This window comes from Sceloporus occidentalis, unplaced genomic scaffold, assembly GCF_023333645.1.
Source record: "Sceloporus occidentalis isolate IW3139 unplaced genomic scaffold, rSceOcc1.0.p SCAF_3, whole genome shotgun sequence".
Lineage (NCBI taxonomy): Eukaryota > Metazoa > Chordata > Lepidosauria > Squamata > Phrynosomatidae > Sceloporus > Sceloporus occidentalis.
In genome coordinates, this window is record NW_028316983.1 from 31,581,555 (window position 1) to 31,593,947 (window position 12,393).

The 12,393-nt window shown below is 40.2% G+C and overlaps 1 protein-coding gene across 1 annotated transcript in view; it reads right to left on the bottom strand.

Moving 5' to 3' along the window:
• Positions 1 to 1,411: 1,411 nt before the first annotated feature.
• The window catches only part of LPIN3 (lipin 3), a 54,232-nt gene continuing 43,250 nt past the window's right edge, over positions 1,412 to 12,393 (bottom strand). Inside the window, exons 13-20 of the mRNA XM_089518523.1 lie at positions 12,196 to 12,260; positions 10,937 to 11,069; positions 7,976 to 8,124; positions 7,419 to 7,505; positions 5,258 to 5,410; positions 3,805 to 3,919; positions 3,606 to 3,709; positions 1,412 to 1,640 (exon numbers count right to left, since the gene is read on the bottom strand). Coding sequence (XP_089374649.1) covers positions 1,496 to 1,640; positions 3,606 to 3,709; positions 3,805 to 3,919; positions 5,258 to 5,410; positions 7,419 to 7,505; positions 7,976 to 8,124; positions 10,937 to 11,069; positions 12,196 to 12,260 — 951 coding nt within the window. The 3' untranslated portion in view covers positions 1,412 to 1,495. The remainder of the gene's footprint in view (positions 1,641 to 3,605; positions 3,710 to 3,804; positions 3,920 to 5,257; positions 5,411 to 7,418; positions 7,506 to 7,975; positions 8,125 to 10,936; positions 11,070 to 12,195; positions 12,261 to 12,393) is intronic.

A 12,393-nucleotide genomic window follows, 5' to 3' on the forward strand; every position in this document is an offset into this window, starting at 1 on the left:
GTCCATCTTGGTTCAGCAAAGGGATAGAAGTGTATGTGAAGTAGAACAAGAATTGTTGTTTTGACTTAAATCTAAGTCTTTTGTCTTCATCTAATTTACAACAATGTTGCTAATGCCCACTGTGGGCAGGAAGCAGCAGAACAACTTCAAAACATCCCAGAATGTTTTGCCGCCCTTCTTTGCCTGCTGTCATTTACTTCTCTTTTGCCTTTTCCATCCTAGTGCTAATTAGCAGAATAAAAATTTGCATGCTTTCTTCAAATCTCTGGTGTCTTCCCATGCAAATCATGGCCAGCTCAAACAGAACATACAGTGACTTACAAAGTCAAAAAGACTACCAAGTGATTGCCTAAGAAAAAACGTGGCTCCGTAAAACAGTGCATATGAGGACACAACTCATTAATTAGACTGTTCCAAACAAGCACTGAACCTCTAAGAAGCAAAACATGAGAAAGATGGTCACATGTCACTATGTTCAGGCCAGATAAGAGTTCAAGATTCAGAAGACACAGTATTTTTCAAATTCAGAAGTATCAATGGCACACCATAAACAGCTTCAAATAAGGCACTAGACATGTCTCCCTAGAAACCAGATCTTACTGGAACTATATAAGGATGGGTAAAGCAATAGTTCAAAGAGTGTTGAAAGTGTTATGAGAAAACATAATTTCTTCTGATCTACCATCATCTCTCCTCAAACAAAATTTGCCTGTTCAGTATGAAACCTGTGAACTGAAATGATAGTGGGGGAACTGTGTTCTCCGTGAACAACACTGCCTCAGCATATCATCTTCAACTCTTTGAGGAAAGGCAAAACACAATCACAATCTGTTTCCAGCTGTACAGAGCAATTAGACTCAGACACACACTCAACATACATACATGCAGATTAAAGCCTTCATTTTTCAAGCACATACTAATAATGGTTTTAGTAATCTACAGCCATTATCCTGATAAGTCATCTGATCAAGCCAGGAAGTAATTATTGTGCAAATTAATAACAGACTTGAACTTGGAAAGATTCATTAACAGGATCTTAAACCTCTTGTTTCCCTTTCCAAAGCCTGTTGTTTTTCTGACATCTGCAGTTTAAACATATCCTAAAAGTGGCGCAGTAGATGATCAGAAGTTATGAAAAGTGGGGAGGGCACCCAAGATCCATTTTTAATATTAAGCCAAGTTTGTCATTGACTTTAAGAATGGAGGAAACAATTCAACTGTTGAACCTCATAAAAGCACTCATCTTCCAGTGGGGAAATGCATTCGTTCATGTGGCATAAACAAGTGTTGTCAAATGGATTAAGAGACTTTCTCACATGCTCCAATGAAAGTGAAGGGGGGAGTACACCTTTTAATAGTCCCTATTCAGACAGCCTCTCTAAACACCAGGGCATTCACATCATGTGGAAACGTTGCAGGGAGCATTCACTGCCTGTCAATCCAATCAGAGGACCAATTGTTAAAGATCCATTGGGAAGGATTTTGTTCTGTATCTTCAGGCAAAATCTTCAAAGTCAACAGGAAATAGTGGAGCTCTCCAGTAAGAGAACTGGCTGAATTCTGGACAAGCTAAAGAAATGCTCACATTGTTGCCGATAGGGGGGAAAAGGAGCTCTACCACCTCACCCAACCGATCATACCTAGAAGAAATAGGAGATATTAGATTAAAAATAGCAAGCCTCTTTCTTTCATCCTCAAGAATTGTCCTATCTCTAAAGCCTTTGTGGACTTATTGGATGTATACAAATCCACACAGATGCAGGGTTTTAAATATTTTTTCAAGCTACTTCAATCAATTTTAATCAGTTTCCTTCTCACCCAGTTACATTCAGGTTTTTTTAGCATTTCAAAATCATTTTATGTTTACATGATTTTAAGTTGGTAAATTGTTTTTATGTTAACTGCCCTAGGATATTTAGACAGAGGGTGGGAAATCAATATTTAAATAAATGAATGAAACTCACAGATGTAAGCAACCATCTCAGGCATCAGATGCTGGAAGGGAGCAGTGATAGCTCTTCCGACCATTCCACCTGAGATCCATGGCTTTTTCCCTCTGTTGAAGGACATTGGTATGTGTGCACCCTACGGCCTGTCCTATAACTTCAAAACTAGCCTGCTGCCCTGAGAGGAAGTACATCGTTGCCAATGTTGAGCCAAGTTTCTGCTTCCAGTCCAATGTTTCTTTACATGAAAGGACAGGGGTCCATTTTAATCTTTCCTTCAGGCAGCAAAATATCTTGAGCTGGTCCTATATACTCTCATCCACTTCCCTGGAGTATGCTTCTCCCTTTAATTTTATTAAGGCAACTAATTCAGTTTCCTCCATCCACCCTACACCCTACTTTCATGCCCTCCATTGTATTTACAAGGTTACACACTGGCCCTTGTCTCAGTTGTCAGGATACTTGGAGTCCTGCTGGATGATCATTTGTCTTCACACTCCTTTATGGTGGCAACTGCTAAGGCATGTAATTTCCATGTTTTGAACATCCATAAGATCTGTAGGTTTTTGACTGTTGAGACTGACCATTTGCTTGTCCAGGCCTTGGTTATTTCAAGCCTCGACTACTGTAATAGCCTACTGACAGGTTTGCCTTCTCACTCTGTTATTCCTCTGGTGTTATCCAGAACAGTACTGTTCAGGTTGTCTTACATTTCCCCAAATACTCAAATGTCTCTTCTCCTTACAGATGCCACCACTGGCTACCAGTTCAGGCCAAGTCTCATTTCAAGCTTTTGATCCTGGTATTTAAGGCCCTGCACCTTAACCTCCCCCAGCATCTGGCAGCTTGGCTAGCATGATATGTTCCATCTAGGAATTTAAGATCTAGAGGCAAAGGATTATCAGCAATTCCAACAATGTTTATGGCTCTATCAATATTATTATTATTATTATTAAGACTGCAAGCCTTTCAGGACCTGGCTCCGTATTTGTGGAACAGTCTTCCTTTGCACCTCCAGCTGGAGAAGGATCTTACCCACTTTCATAAAGGGTTCAAGACCTTCCTTTTCGATATGTCTGATTGCTGAGTTTCTGAGTGTGCCTAAGGTCATCGAGATGGGTAGTGACTGTTAAGGAGTTTATTTTCATGTATTAGCATAGTATTTTTAGTATTTTACCATTTTATAATGTTGTGTTTTATTGTCTGTTTTTGATTACATATGTTTGATGTTCCGCTTTTTGGTGGAAAGGGCTTTATAAATGTTGTTGTTATTGAAAAAAAGTCAATACGCTTTTAGTGGTGGATCAGAACTAGTGCAAAGTTTGGAAGCAAACACCTCATTCACTCAGGGAAAATCCCATCTTTGTAATGCCTGTTACTTTGGAAAATCACTCCATATGCTTTAGTAATATTGTTTTGCAAGCTTCAGCAATTACTGTACCTAGGATTGGCTAATTGCTGTTGGAGGAGAGAAAATTTCTAATGTGGAGATTATCATCATACGGCAAGTGTTCTTGTATATTACTAGGGAGACAATTATTTTTGCTATTGAAAAAGAATTTTGATTGTGTATTTTTAAAAAGTGCTAGGTATATATTGTGGCAAGTAAAGAGTTTGGCATAGTAAAAAAAAATGCTCTGAACACATTTAGTAGCTTACGTGGATTTATGGATTTTTATGAGTTCTTGTTTCAGTTCCCCCTTGGGGTTCACAGTGAATATACGGGATTCTGGCAACTCCACTTCCTTGTAGGCATAGACATCCTGCTCAAAAGTAAACCAAACAAGAGAAATGTCAAGGGAAATGCAAATACCCTAAGAAGAAGACTTTGTCCCATCACCAACATCCCTGCACTCACACTTGGTCTGTTCCCAAATGCAGCATGGAAGGGCTTCCTGTTGGAGCCAAACAGATTTCGGATATCCATTAAGCAGGCAATTTTGAACACTTCTGGCTTCTTCTCAATCACCTCCCTAAAACATGGTGAGATGGGCATGTTACAATGGTGGTGGTACTCCTCACCTACCCTTTCCCTGACTAAAGATTTGAATGGCCCAGTTATAATAATGTACTCATTATCCAGTTTAACATCCCTTCATTCTCCCTATATTCTGTTATATTAGTGTGACTAAAACATAAAAGATAGTGGTGATGTCATGATGGCTAGGTAACTAGGAACAGAAGTTAGCTTCACGCTATATTGATAATGTACACATGTACCAATTTATTATCTCCTAGAGAACTGAATGGCTGCTATGAGTTACTATGCAAACACGTTAAATGCTGCTTTTCAAGAAATTTGTGAATGAAAGTCAATTACGGTATTTAGTGAATATACTGGAGGTATTTGTTAGTCAATTTAGGTTAGGTTTGGGCAAACATGGTAGGTATAGGGACCAATTTTGCCCTCTCTAGGAATCTCAACCCCACAAATATATCACTGAAATTCAACATAAGGAAGACTTTAAAATGTCATTAATATTATTTTTTGCTCATTTCAATAGCAGTTTGTGGCTCCCCTATCAGTAGGGCACTGAATCCCCTCCAGATTTTAGTGCAGATTGTAAAGGAGTTATCCAAAGTGCTGGATCATTTACTGTAAACAGGTTCAGGGCTTTGGAGTATTCCTTTAAACTACTCCAAATCTGGTGTGGATTCACTGCCCCATTGGCATGGGAGCCACCAGCTACCACTACCTTGTTTTATATGAGATTTATTTTACCTTATTTTATTTATGCATGCATGCCCTTCATACCGGCAGCTTTAAACTATTGCAGTCAAGTTTGGGTAGCACAGCACTAAACTGTGGGGATTCCACAGGCCACTAAACAAGCCACATGCATCCCATGAGCTGTAAGTTGCTCACTACTGATTTTCTGTAGGACATTTTAACAGCTTGCAACCAAAACTCTATTTAGAATTACGGACTTCATAATTTGAAATTCTCCTACTTGCAAGCTGATGATTCTCATATTTCACATGTGTGATGAAACATGAAAATGCAGGAGGGAAATAGAGTCTAGCCCATAATATTTCCCAAATAAGTATCCCTGTGCTACAATCAACTTCCTGTCCCTCTATGTACTGTAGAAGATAAAGGAAGCATAGGCGCCAGTCCAATCGCTAGTCTCACTAGAGTTGAATCAATAGAATTTATCTGTTTGTTGACTCATCAGTTTACAGTTGTTTTAGTAAGTATACCCTAGTTGGACTAACCAACAGGATTCAGGCCAGAAATTCCTGGAAACTCTACACTGTGGTTGCACAGACCAGAAAATAACTAACCTGCATGTTTAAATGAAAAACTATACCTGTGCAAAGCTGAAAATAGGCTGCTAGGTGCCAGCAGGATGGGCCCTTTGGGGAGCATCCATCCCTGGTCATTGACACATTCAAGATATCCTTTGGTGATGTGGGCCATGCCAATGGCCCTGGCAGAACAGTAGAGGAACTTGTATCCATTCCTACAATGGAAGAAGCAGCACTAAATAAAGCAGTACTTTTTGTTACACTCATCCCTTCCTTGTGTTCCTATCTCCACCTCCAACTTCAACAAGAAAACTACATATGCCCACATTCCTTTACTATTAGGGCCATGGCCATCAGTTGGAGGGGTAGGGAAAGTTGGAACTAGCTAGTGCTAAATTGCTTCCCAAGGACCACTTTACATCCAAGAAGATTCCTTTTTCACAGTCACTGTTCCCTTTTCCTCTTCCTTCAGTGCTCTCTTCTCCTTTGCTTAGAGCTATTATCTCCGTAATTAAATGATCCCAGCCAATCAGGGATCACATGGTGAATGTAATTAAGACACAATATAATACAGCCAATCTAGTTTGACTATGAGCCAGTGTCACACTCACTGTGAACAAATGAAGCTAAGTTACACAGAAAGCAAATACTTCCTTCATTGTTTATTTTCATGTGTAGGAACTGTGTAGCCATCCAGATTTCCACCCTGGATATAGGTGGAGGGCAGCAGCAGTAGCACTCTACTGAAGGTATTTCTTTCCATTGCTGAAATGGGATAATTTGTAATGCTGATGAATTACCCATGACCTCATTTTCCCTTTCATAGCAAGTCGCTCTAAGTATTCTACACTATTGCTGGTCTCTCTTGCAGATTTCCAGTTATTTCTATTCATTACCATAAGAAAACAGATAACCTCCCAAATGGTAGCAACCTGTGCTCACTACTACTTGGAACAGGTTACTTACCATCTACGGTTGATGGCAATTGTAGCCTGGCAACCTTTGGAGGGCTGCAAGCTGACCGCTCCTGCTATCTATTCAAGCCAAGTAAAATCCCAACAAAAGCGACAATTTAGAAACAATAATCTGTACAATAATGCTCATTAAGAAAGTAAGTGCAGTAAGTTACATTTAGGCCCTTTAGGTCTGCTGGCGCCTCCGCTTGCTCCGCGAGGGAGCCGCAGCTTCCATACTGAGGGGCTCCCTCGTGGAGCAAAAAGGAGTTGCTAAAAGCGGCTTCTTTTTGCACTGCGGAAATGATGCCGCAAGGTGCCAATGGCGCGCTCACTGCATCATTTCTGCCGCGCGATGTGCGGACGCTAGGTGTCCGTGATGTCAAAATGGCAGCGCCCGTGTAGAATGGGCACCGCCATTTTATACGCGCTCAGTGCATACTAGGGTTAGGGGCGTCCAGAAAGGACACCCCTTTCTAACCCTAGTACATGCTGAGCACTTATTAGGGTGCCTGTCTCTAAAGGGCCTTAGATACTGTTTTGCAGTAAGGGAACAAACTGAAAACTCATTTTGCAGTTAGCAGGAGTAAAAAAGTGGAAACAGCAATAGTTTGTTCTTCACCTAGTTTTGCAACAACAACAACAACAACAAATTAATATTACTGCCAGAATCTTCAGCCAGCATGACCAGTGGTGTTTTGGAAGTTTTAGTCCAAAAGAGTGGAATTGCCGAGCTGTGCTTCTCAACAATTCTAAGAGGGTCTCCTCCAATGTGCCCTCCCCAGCTGCATTAACACCTTTCTCCTGGGAACCTGATTGACACAAACATTGGCTTCATTTCAGTGCCAAGATAAATCTTGGCTTTTTATTAAAGCTTTTGGAGCAGAGTGATCATGTTTTAGTGCACATGGTTTTACCTTAAGTTGTTTTTAACTTTTGAAACTTGTTTTAAATTGTTGTTTTGCACTAGCCTGTTTAAATTTTCCATGCTCTCTGTTCCCTAACCCAATTTTTTTTTTTTGATACAGTATGGGATATAAATAGTGAGATAGATAAGAGACAGACAGACAAACAGAAAGACAAATAAATAGATAGCTTTTGATCTACTCAGCAGTTTCAGCACACATCTGAATAAGAAGGAACACACTGCCCTCCAGTGATCACTGTAGTGATTCACAGGAGCTGACCAGCAAGTATGCCCTGTTCTTGCTTATGGGATTGTAGCAAGCTCATTCCCACCTGAAAGCTCTCAAACATGCCCAGTACCTACAGGTGGATTTTGTGGAATAATTTAGCAATGCCTTGATGGGTCCAGTCTTTCCCCAGATGTGGTAAGATGTGACCTAGAGCATCAGACCTGGTAAGAAAGAAATTGACACATTAGAAACTATAGGAGTCACCTGAAAGTACAACTTCTGCAGTTCACCTCAAGATGGATGGTCTATCACAGAGTGAACAGCTGCTGACTATTATACATTCAGAGGAGGACCTGCACCAAAATGTTGTGATATACCATCTCTTTCTGGTCAGGGTTCCAACCAGCCAAGTATGCCTTCTTCTACAATCTGATAAACTGTGAAAGGCTCAGGCAGGCCAATGCACCCTCTCCCCACCTGTTGCCACTGCAATCATAGACTTCATTGGCATGATTTGGAAAAAGATCCCCCCCCCCCAAACCTATATGTGCTTTCCTTCTTAAACTTTTGAAAATTTTCAGCATTCCTCAGGGCATGCAATTCCACCCTTGTTTCTCAGTGGCCTAGTCTTAGCCACTTTTGTTTGCAGAAGGGCACTTAGTTCTGGAGGAGTGGTGTCAAAGAGAGTTACCTGGTAATGGTCCCATCAATGTCAGAGATTACAACCTTGTCATACCAGTTCCATAGGTATATGGTGGCTTCACAACGGCATGTGCCCTGGTACTGAGTGGTGACACTGAATACTACTTCATTAGGCCCATCTCTCAGGTGCAGACTTTTCTACAGTGAAGACAGATTCTTTTAATCATTATTACAATCAACTACAACTACTTTTTCAACATCTCAGTAACTATGGATTACTTAACAATTACTCAGTGGTTCAGATCCTGCATTTTTTTCAGAAATAAGTTGCCTAACAATCAGTGGTAAAAAAGTAAAGAGGTTTATTCATTCTCCACTTATATTTATATCCTGATAATCTCAGGAAGACACCCAAGGCTCGCCTCTCTTTCCCTCTCCTGTCTCCTTTCTCCTTCTCCCTTGAGCATGACAACTCCTCTGTGGGTCAAGTGAAGATGAGAGATTAACTTGCCCAGGGTTACCCAGTGAACACAATGATTAATACATTCTACCATCATTCTTTATACTCTCAGCGACAAGGCATATGAATAGCATCCCATTCATCTACCTAGATGCTGAGTGTCTTACTTTTTTTGGCCATATCTTCTGTAATAGGCTTCAGCCCCTCTCCTGCCCTTGAGTACAAGAAAGGATACCCCAATTCTACTCCCTGCCCCCAACTAATTCAGCCTATGTGACCCAGTAATCTAGTAGGAGTCATTGAGGGGTTTAACTTGCACTTTCCCCACCTCTGACTCTACAAAGCTTCTCCATTCTCCTCCCACTGAAGATGAGGATCCTATGCACATACCCATGCACACATTGAGCAAAAGCATGTGAAGAATTTGTGGGAAAGAGAAGAATTTTTAAGGAAATCTTTTATTCTAAGTAAGCAATCTTACATGAACAAAATGGTATCTTGTATATGAAGGCACCTTCCTTCAACCGTAGTTGCAAGGTTAACAGCCTAAGTTATACTCATATATAAAAAAAAAACACGACCAGCTGAACATTCCTGTTCTACTCATGATCAGATGGTATTCTAGGTCTTGGGTGTTCATCGGAAGCTGGGACTCTGAACCACTTTTGTCCAGCCTATGTCCAAGTTTACCTAGGGACAGTGAGGCAGATGGCACCTCTCCTCCTTCGTTATCAATCCCAAAGTCTCTCTTACGTCTCATAGCAGCTTGTTTTACAACCTGTCATCTTGAAAACATCTCACACTTCTCCCCCAACTGGTAATCCTCATGGGACAAATATCTCACATGATCTCTGGTTGCTCCTACCTGATGTTTGTTCTTGTGTGACTTCAAGTCACTTCTGACTTATGGTGACTCTAAAGCAAACCTATAATGTGCTTTTCTTTGCAGGAATTGTTTAGAGTGGGGTTGTCATTGCCTACCCTAGAGGCTGAGTGCATGTGACTTACTCAAGATGGGTTTCACAGCCAAGCTGGAAATTGAACCCTGGTCTCCAGAATCCTAAAACCATCACATCACTAACCCTTTGTTTAGCTGAGACTATCCCTCTGCTGTGTTGCTCAAATAATGAAAGGACCCATAATTAAATATTCCATGTCACTGGGAAAAGTGAAGCAATTCTACTCCTTTGTTCAAAAATGTGTGGCTGGGGTAGAAGTCAGGTGAACTTAAGTACTTTAAAGGACATTGATTTCCATCATCTTTTAAAAAATCACATTCTTTCTCACTGACACCAAATTCTTTCCCACTGACACCAGTGGAGTCTGGAAGTATTTAACATTTTGTGCTTCTGGTGACTGTATTTCTGCATGTTGGAGTTAAACTAGATGAGCACTTGATGGTACATTCCAGCTCTATTATTCTAACAGAGATTGAACCATTGGAAAATGTTCATCTTTGGTAATAAATTTCTGTATCAACTTCCAGGACCTAAATCATCATTTATTTATTTTTACACATGGGAGTAAAAATTGCAAAGGTTTTTCTCCCTGCTACACAGGATTGTGAGAGATTTTTAAAAATGATTCTTCACAGTTTGGGTCTTTAAAATTGAAATTATTTGCTGCTGTAGCTGTGTGTCATCAAATAATTTCCAACTTATGTCAACCCTATGGCCAACACATCACAGGATTTTACTGGCAAGAATTTCTTGTTGGGGCTTGTCATTGCCTTCCTCTGAGGCTGAAAGAATGTGACTTGCCCAAGGTCAGCCAGTGGGTTTTTATTGCTGAGTGAGGATTTGAACTCTGGTCTCCAGAGTTTTGGTTCAGTTCTCAAACCACTATACTAAGCTGGCTCTCTTAATTGCTTCCTAAATCATTTTCCCCAAAAACAGAAAATCAATTTTAGATGTTTACACAAACAATCTTTAGTACAAAAAAGAAAATGAAAAAGGCCTGATTTTCTCATTTTTGTGCAGGAGTGAAAAATCTGACACTGGACTAATTGGGTGGGGTATTTCAACCTGTCAAATACACTTTCAACTGAGAAAGAAAAAAGTGCACTGTTCTTTCCATTTTTAATCTGTTTATATTCTTCCACCTCCATTTAAAAAAGTATCAAAGCCTTTAAAATGGGTACACAGCAGTTCCCACTCCATGAGCCTGTATTTCTCTTAGTTTGGCTTAGAGAACTGAGTCCCTTTGGACTTTGTACTCCTAAGCATCACAGCAGGATACCTATTAGTAACCGAGGCAATCATTAAATGCTTAATCTACAAAAATTCATTGCTTATGGCATAGAAACCTTTCATTTGAGCAGCCACCCAGACCTGATACTTCTTAGCTTCTAAAGACCAGTTTTTAGAATCCTCTGGAGTCTGCAACTCATCAGCAAGCTGTTTGAGTTGTAATTGCAGAGGACCCACTAAAAAGGGTGAAAAAAATGTTTGGAGGCCTATCTCTCTAAATTGAAAAATATATGACTTATTCAATTTATTACACATAGTACTAAATCAGCAAAGATGGGAGAAAATCCTCAAACCCACATACAATTTGATCTGAAGAGAGTCTTAAGGATTTCTTGTAGGTTGGAAGAAACTTTTGCGTGATAGCATCTGGTACAGTTGTTTCCCCTTGGCCTAAGGATATAGACTCATCATCACTGGATGAAGCATCTTCTCTTCTGTGGTACACAGGAGCAGAATGAGACATCAGAGTAAAAAGGGCACTGGCCAAATTTCAAAGTGTTGGATAAGTCACATTCATTTCTTGAGAGCGGGACAGAAAGGTGTAGCACTACACAGAACCTATGAATTTGGAAGCAATTAGGAATGGGCATCATGGGTATGTCCAGATGTTGGACAGCTGAGGATGATGAAAGACAATGGAAGCTGCAGTGCAACAACATCTAGGGGGTTACATGTTCCCCAGCGCCTAGATTGAAGCTATTGCCAGGAAGCATAGCAATGCCCAGATGTAAGGGATAATATATTGTTACGCAAAGGAATCTGAACCGTGAAACCAAGATGAAATATCCAGCATCACCTGTGATCTAGCAAGCTTAGCAATGTTCTTGAAGAACAGAAGAGAAACAAAGAGAACACAACTATTCCATAATACTTTAGATAGACCAGTTTCCATATCAAGGAATGGAAATCCCCACCCATGAACCCCACACTGAGTAATGGTTATGGGGCTGTGAAGGCTAGCCTTGCCAACAAAAAGGTTTTTCTGCACTGACTCAGTGTATTGGAGAAAGACCCTCATATCCTCATGCACACCTGCAGAATTCAGACATGCAATGCAAGAACCTTGATTGAACTTATGAAGTTACTTTGAAACCATAATTCATTTCCATGCCTTGCTATAAGCCACCACCTTGGGGGGAGAGAGGCAGGCTGGCTCCAACTGCCTGCCTGAAGAAGACAAGCCCTCCCTTGTATTGTTTTTAAATTGTATGGGTGGGTTTTTGTATTGTTGGGCTATGTATTGGTTTTGATGGTGTTTTTGTAAACCCCTGTGATCTACAAGGAATAGCGGTCTAGAAATAAAATTTCATTCATTCATTCATAATGTTTCAAAAACAATTCATTGCAACTTGTTTTATAACTTAATGAATTGCTCATAACACAACTCTTCTCTTATTTTGGAACCCAAGCATTGTCAGGCCATTTTGTGTTTTTTATTTCACTTTTGGATTTTGTTGTACAAGGCTCAGTACCATATTCATTTAGAAAACAATGACCTTTGTCCTTAGAAACTTGGAATTCTGCTTTATATCAAGATATTATGAGAGTATGACAGCTTACCTCTGAAGAGAGGAGTCCCCTGGATGTTTGCCTACTGTATCAATTTTCTGCACACTGGATTCATGCTAGGGACACAACAGATTGACAACATTAAAGCTTTCTTAAATGCCAGTATCAAAGTAAGACTTTATCCATGCTACAAAGGATGATATACAGTGTTGTTGTTGTATACCTTCAAGTAATTTGTGACTTAGGGGA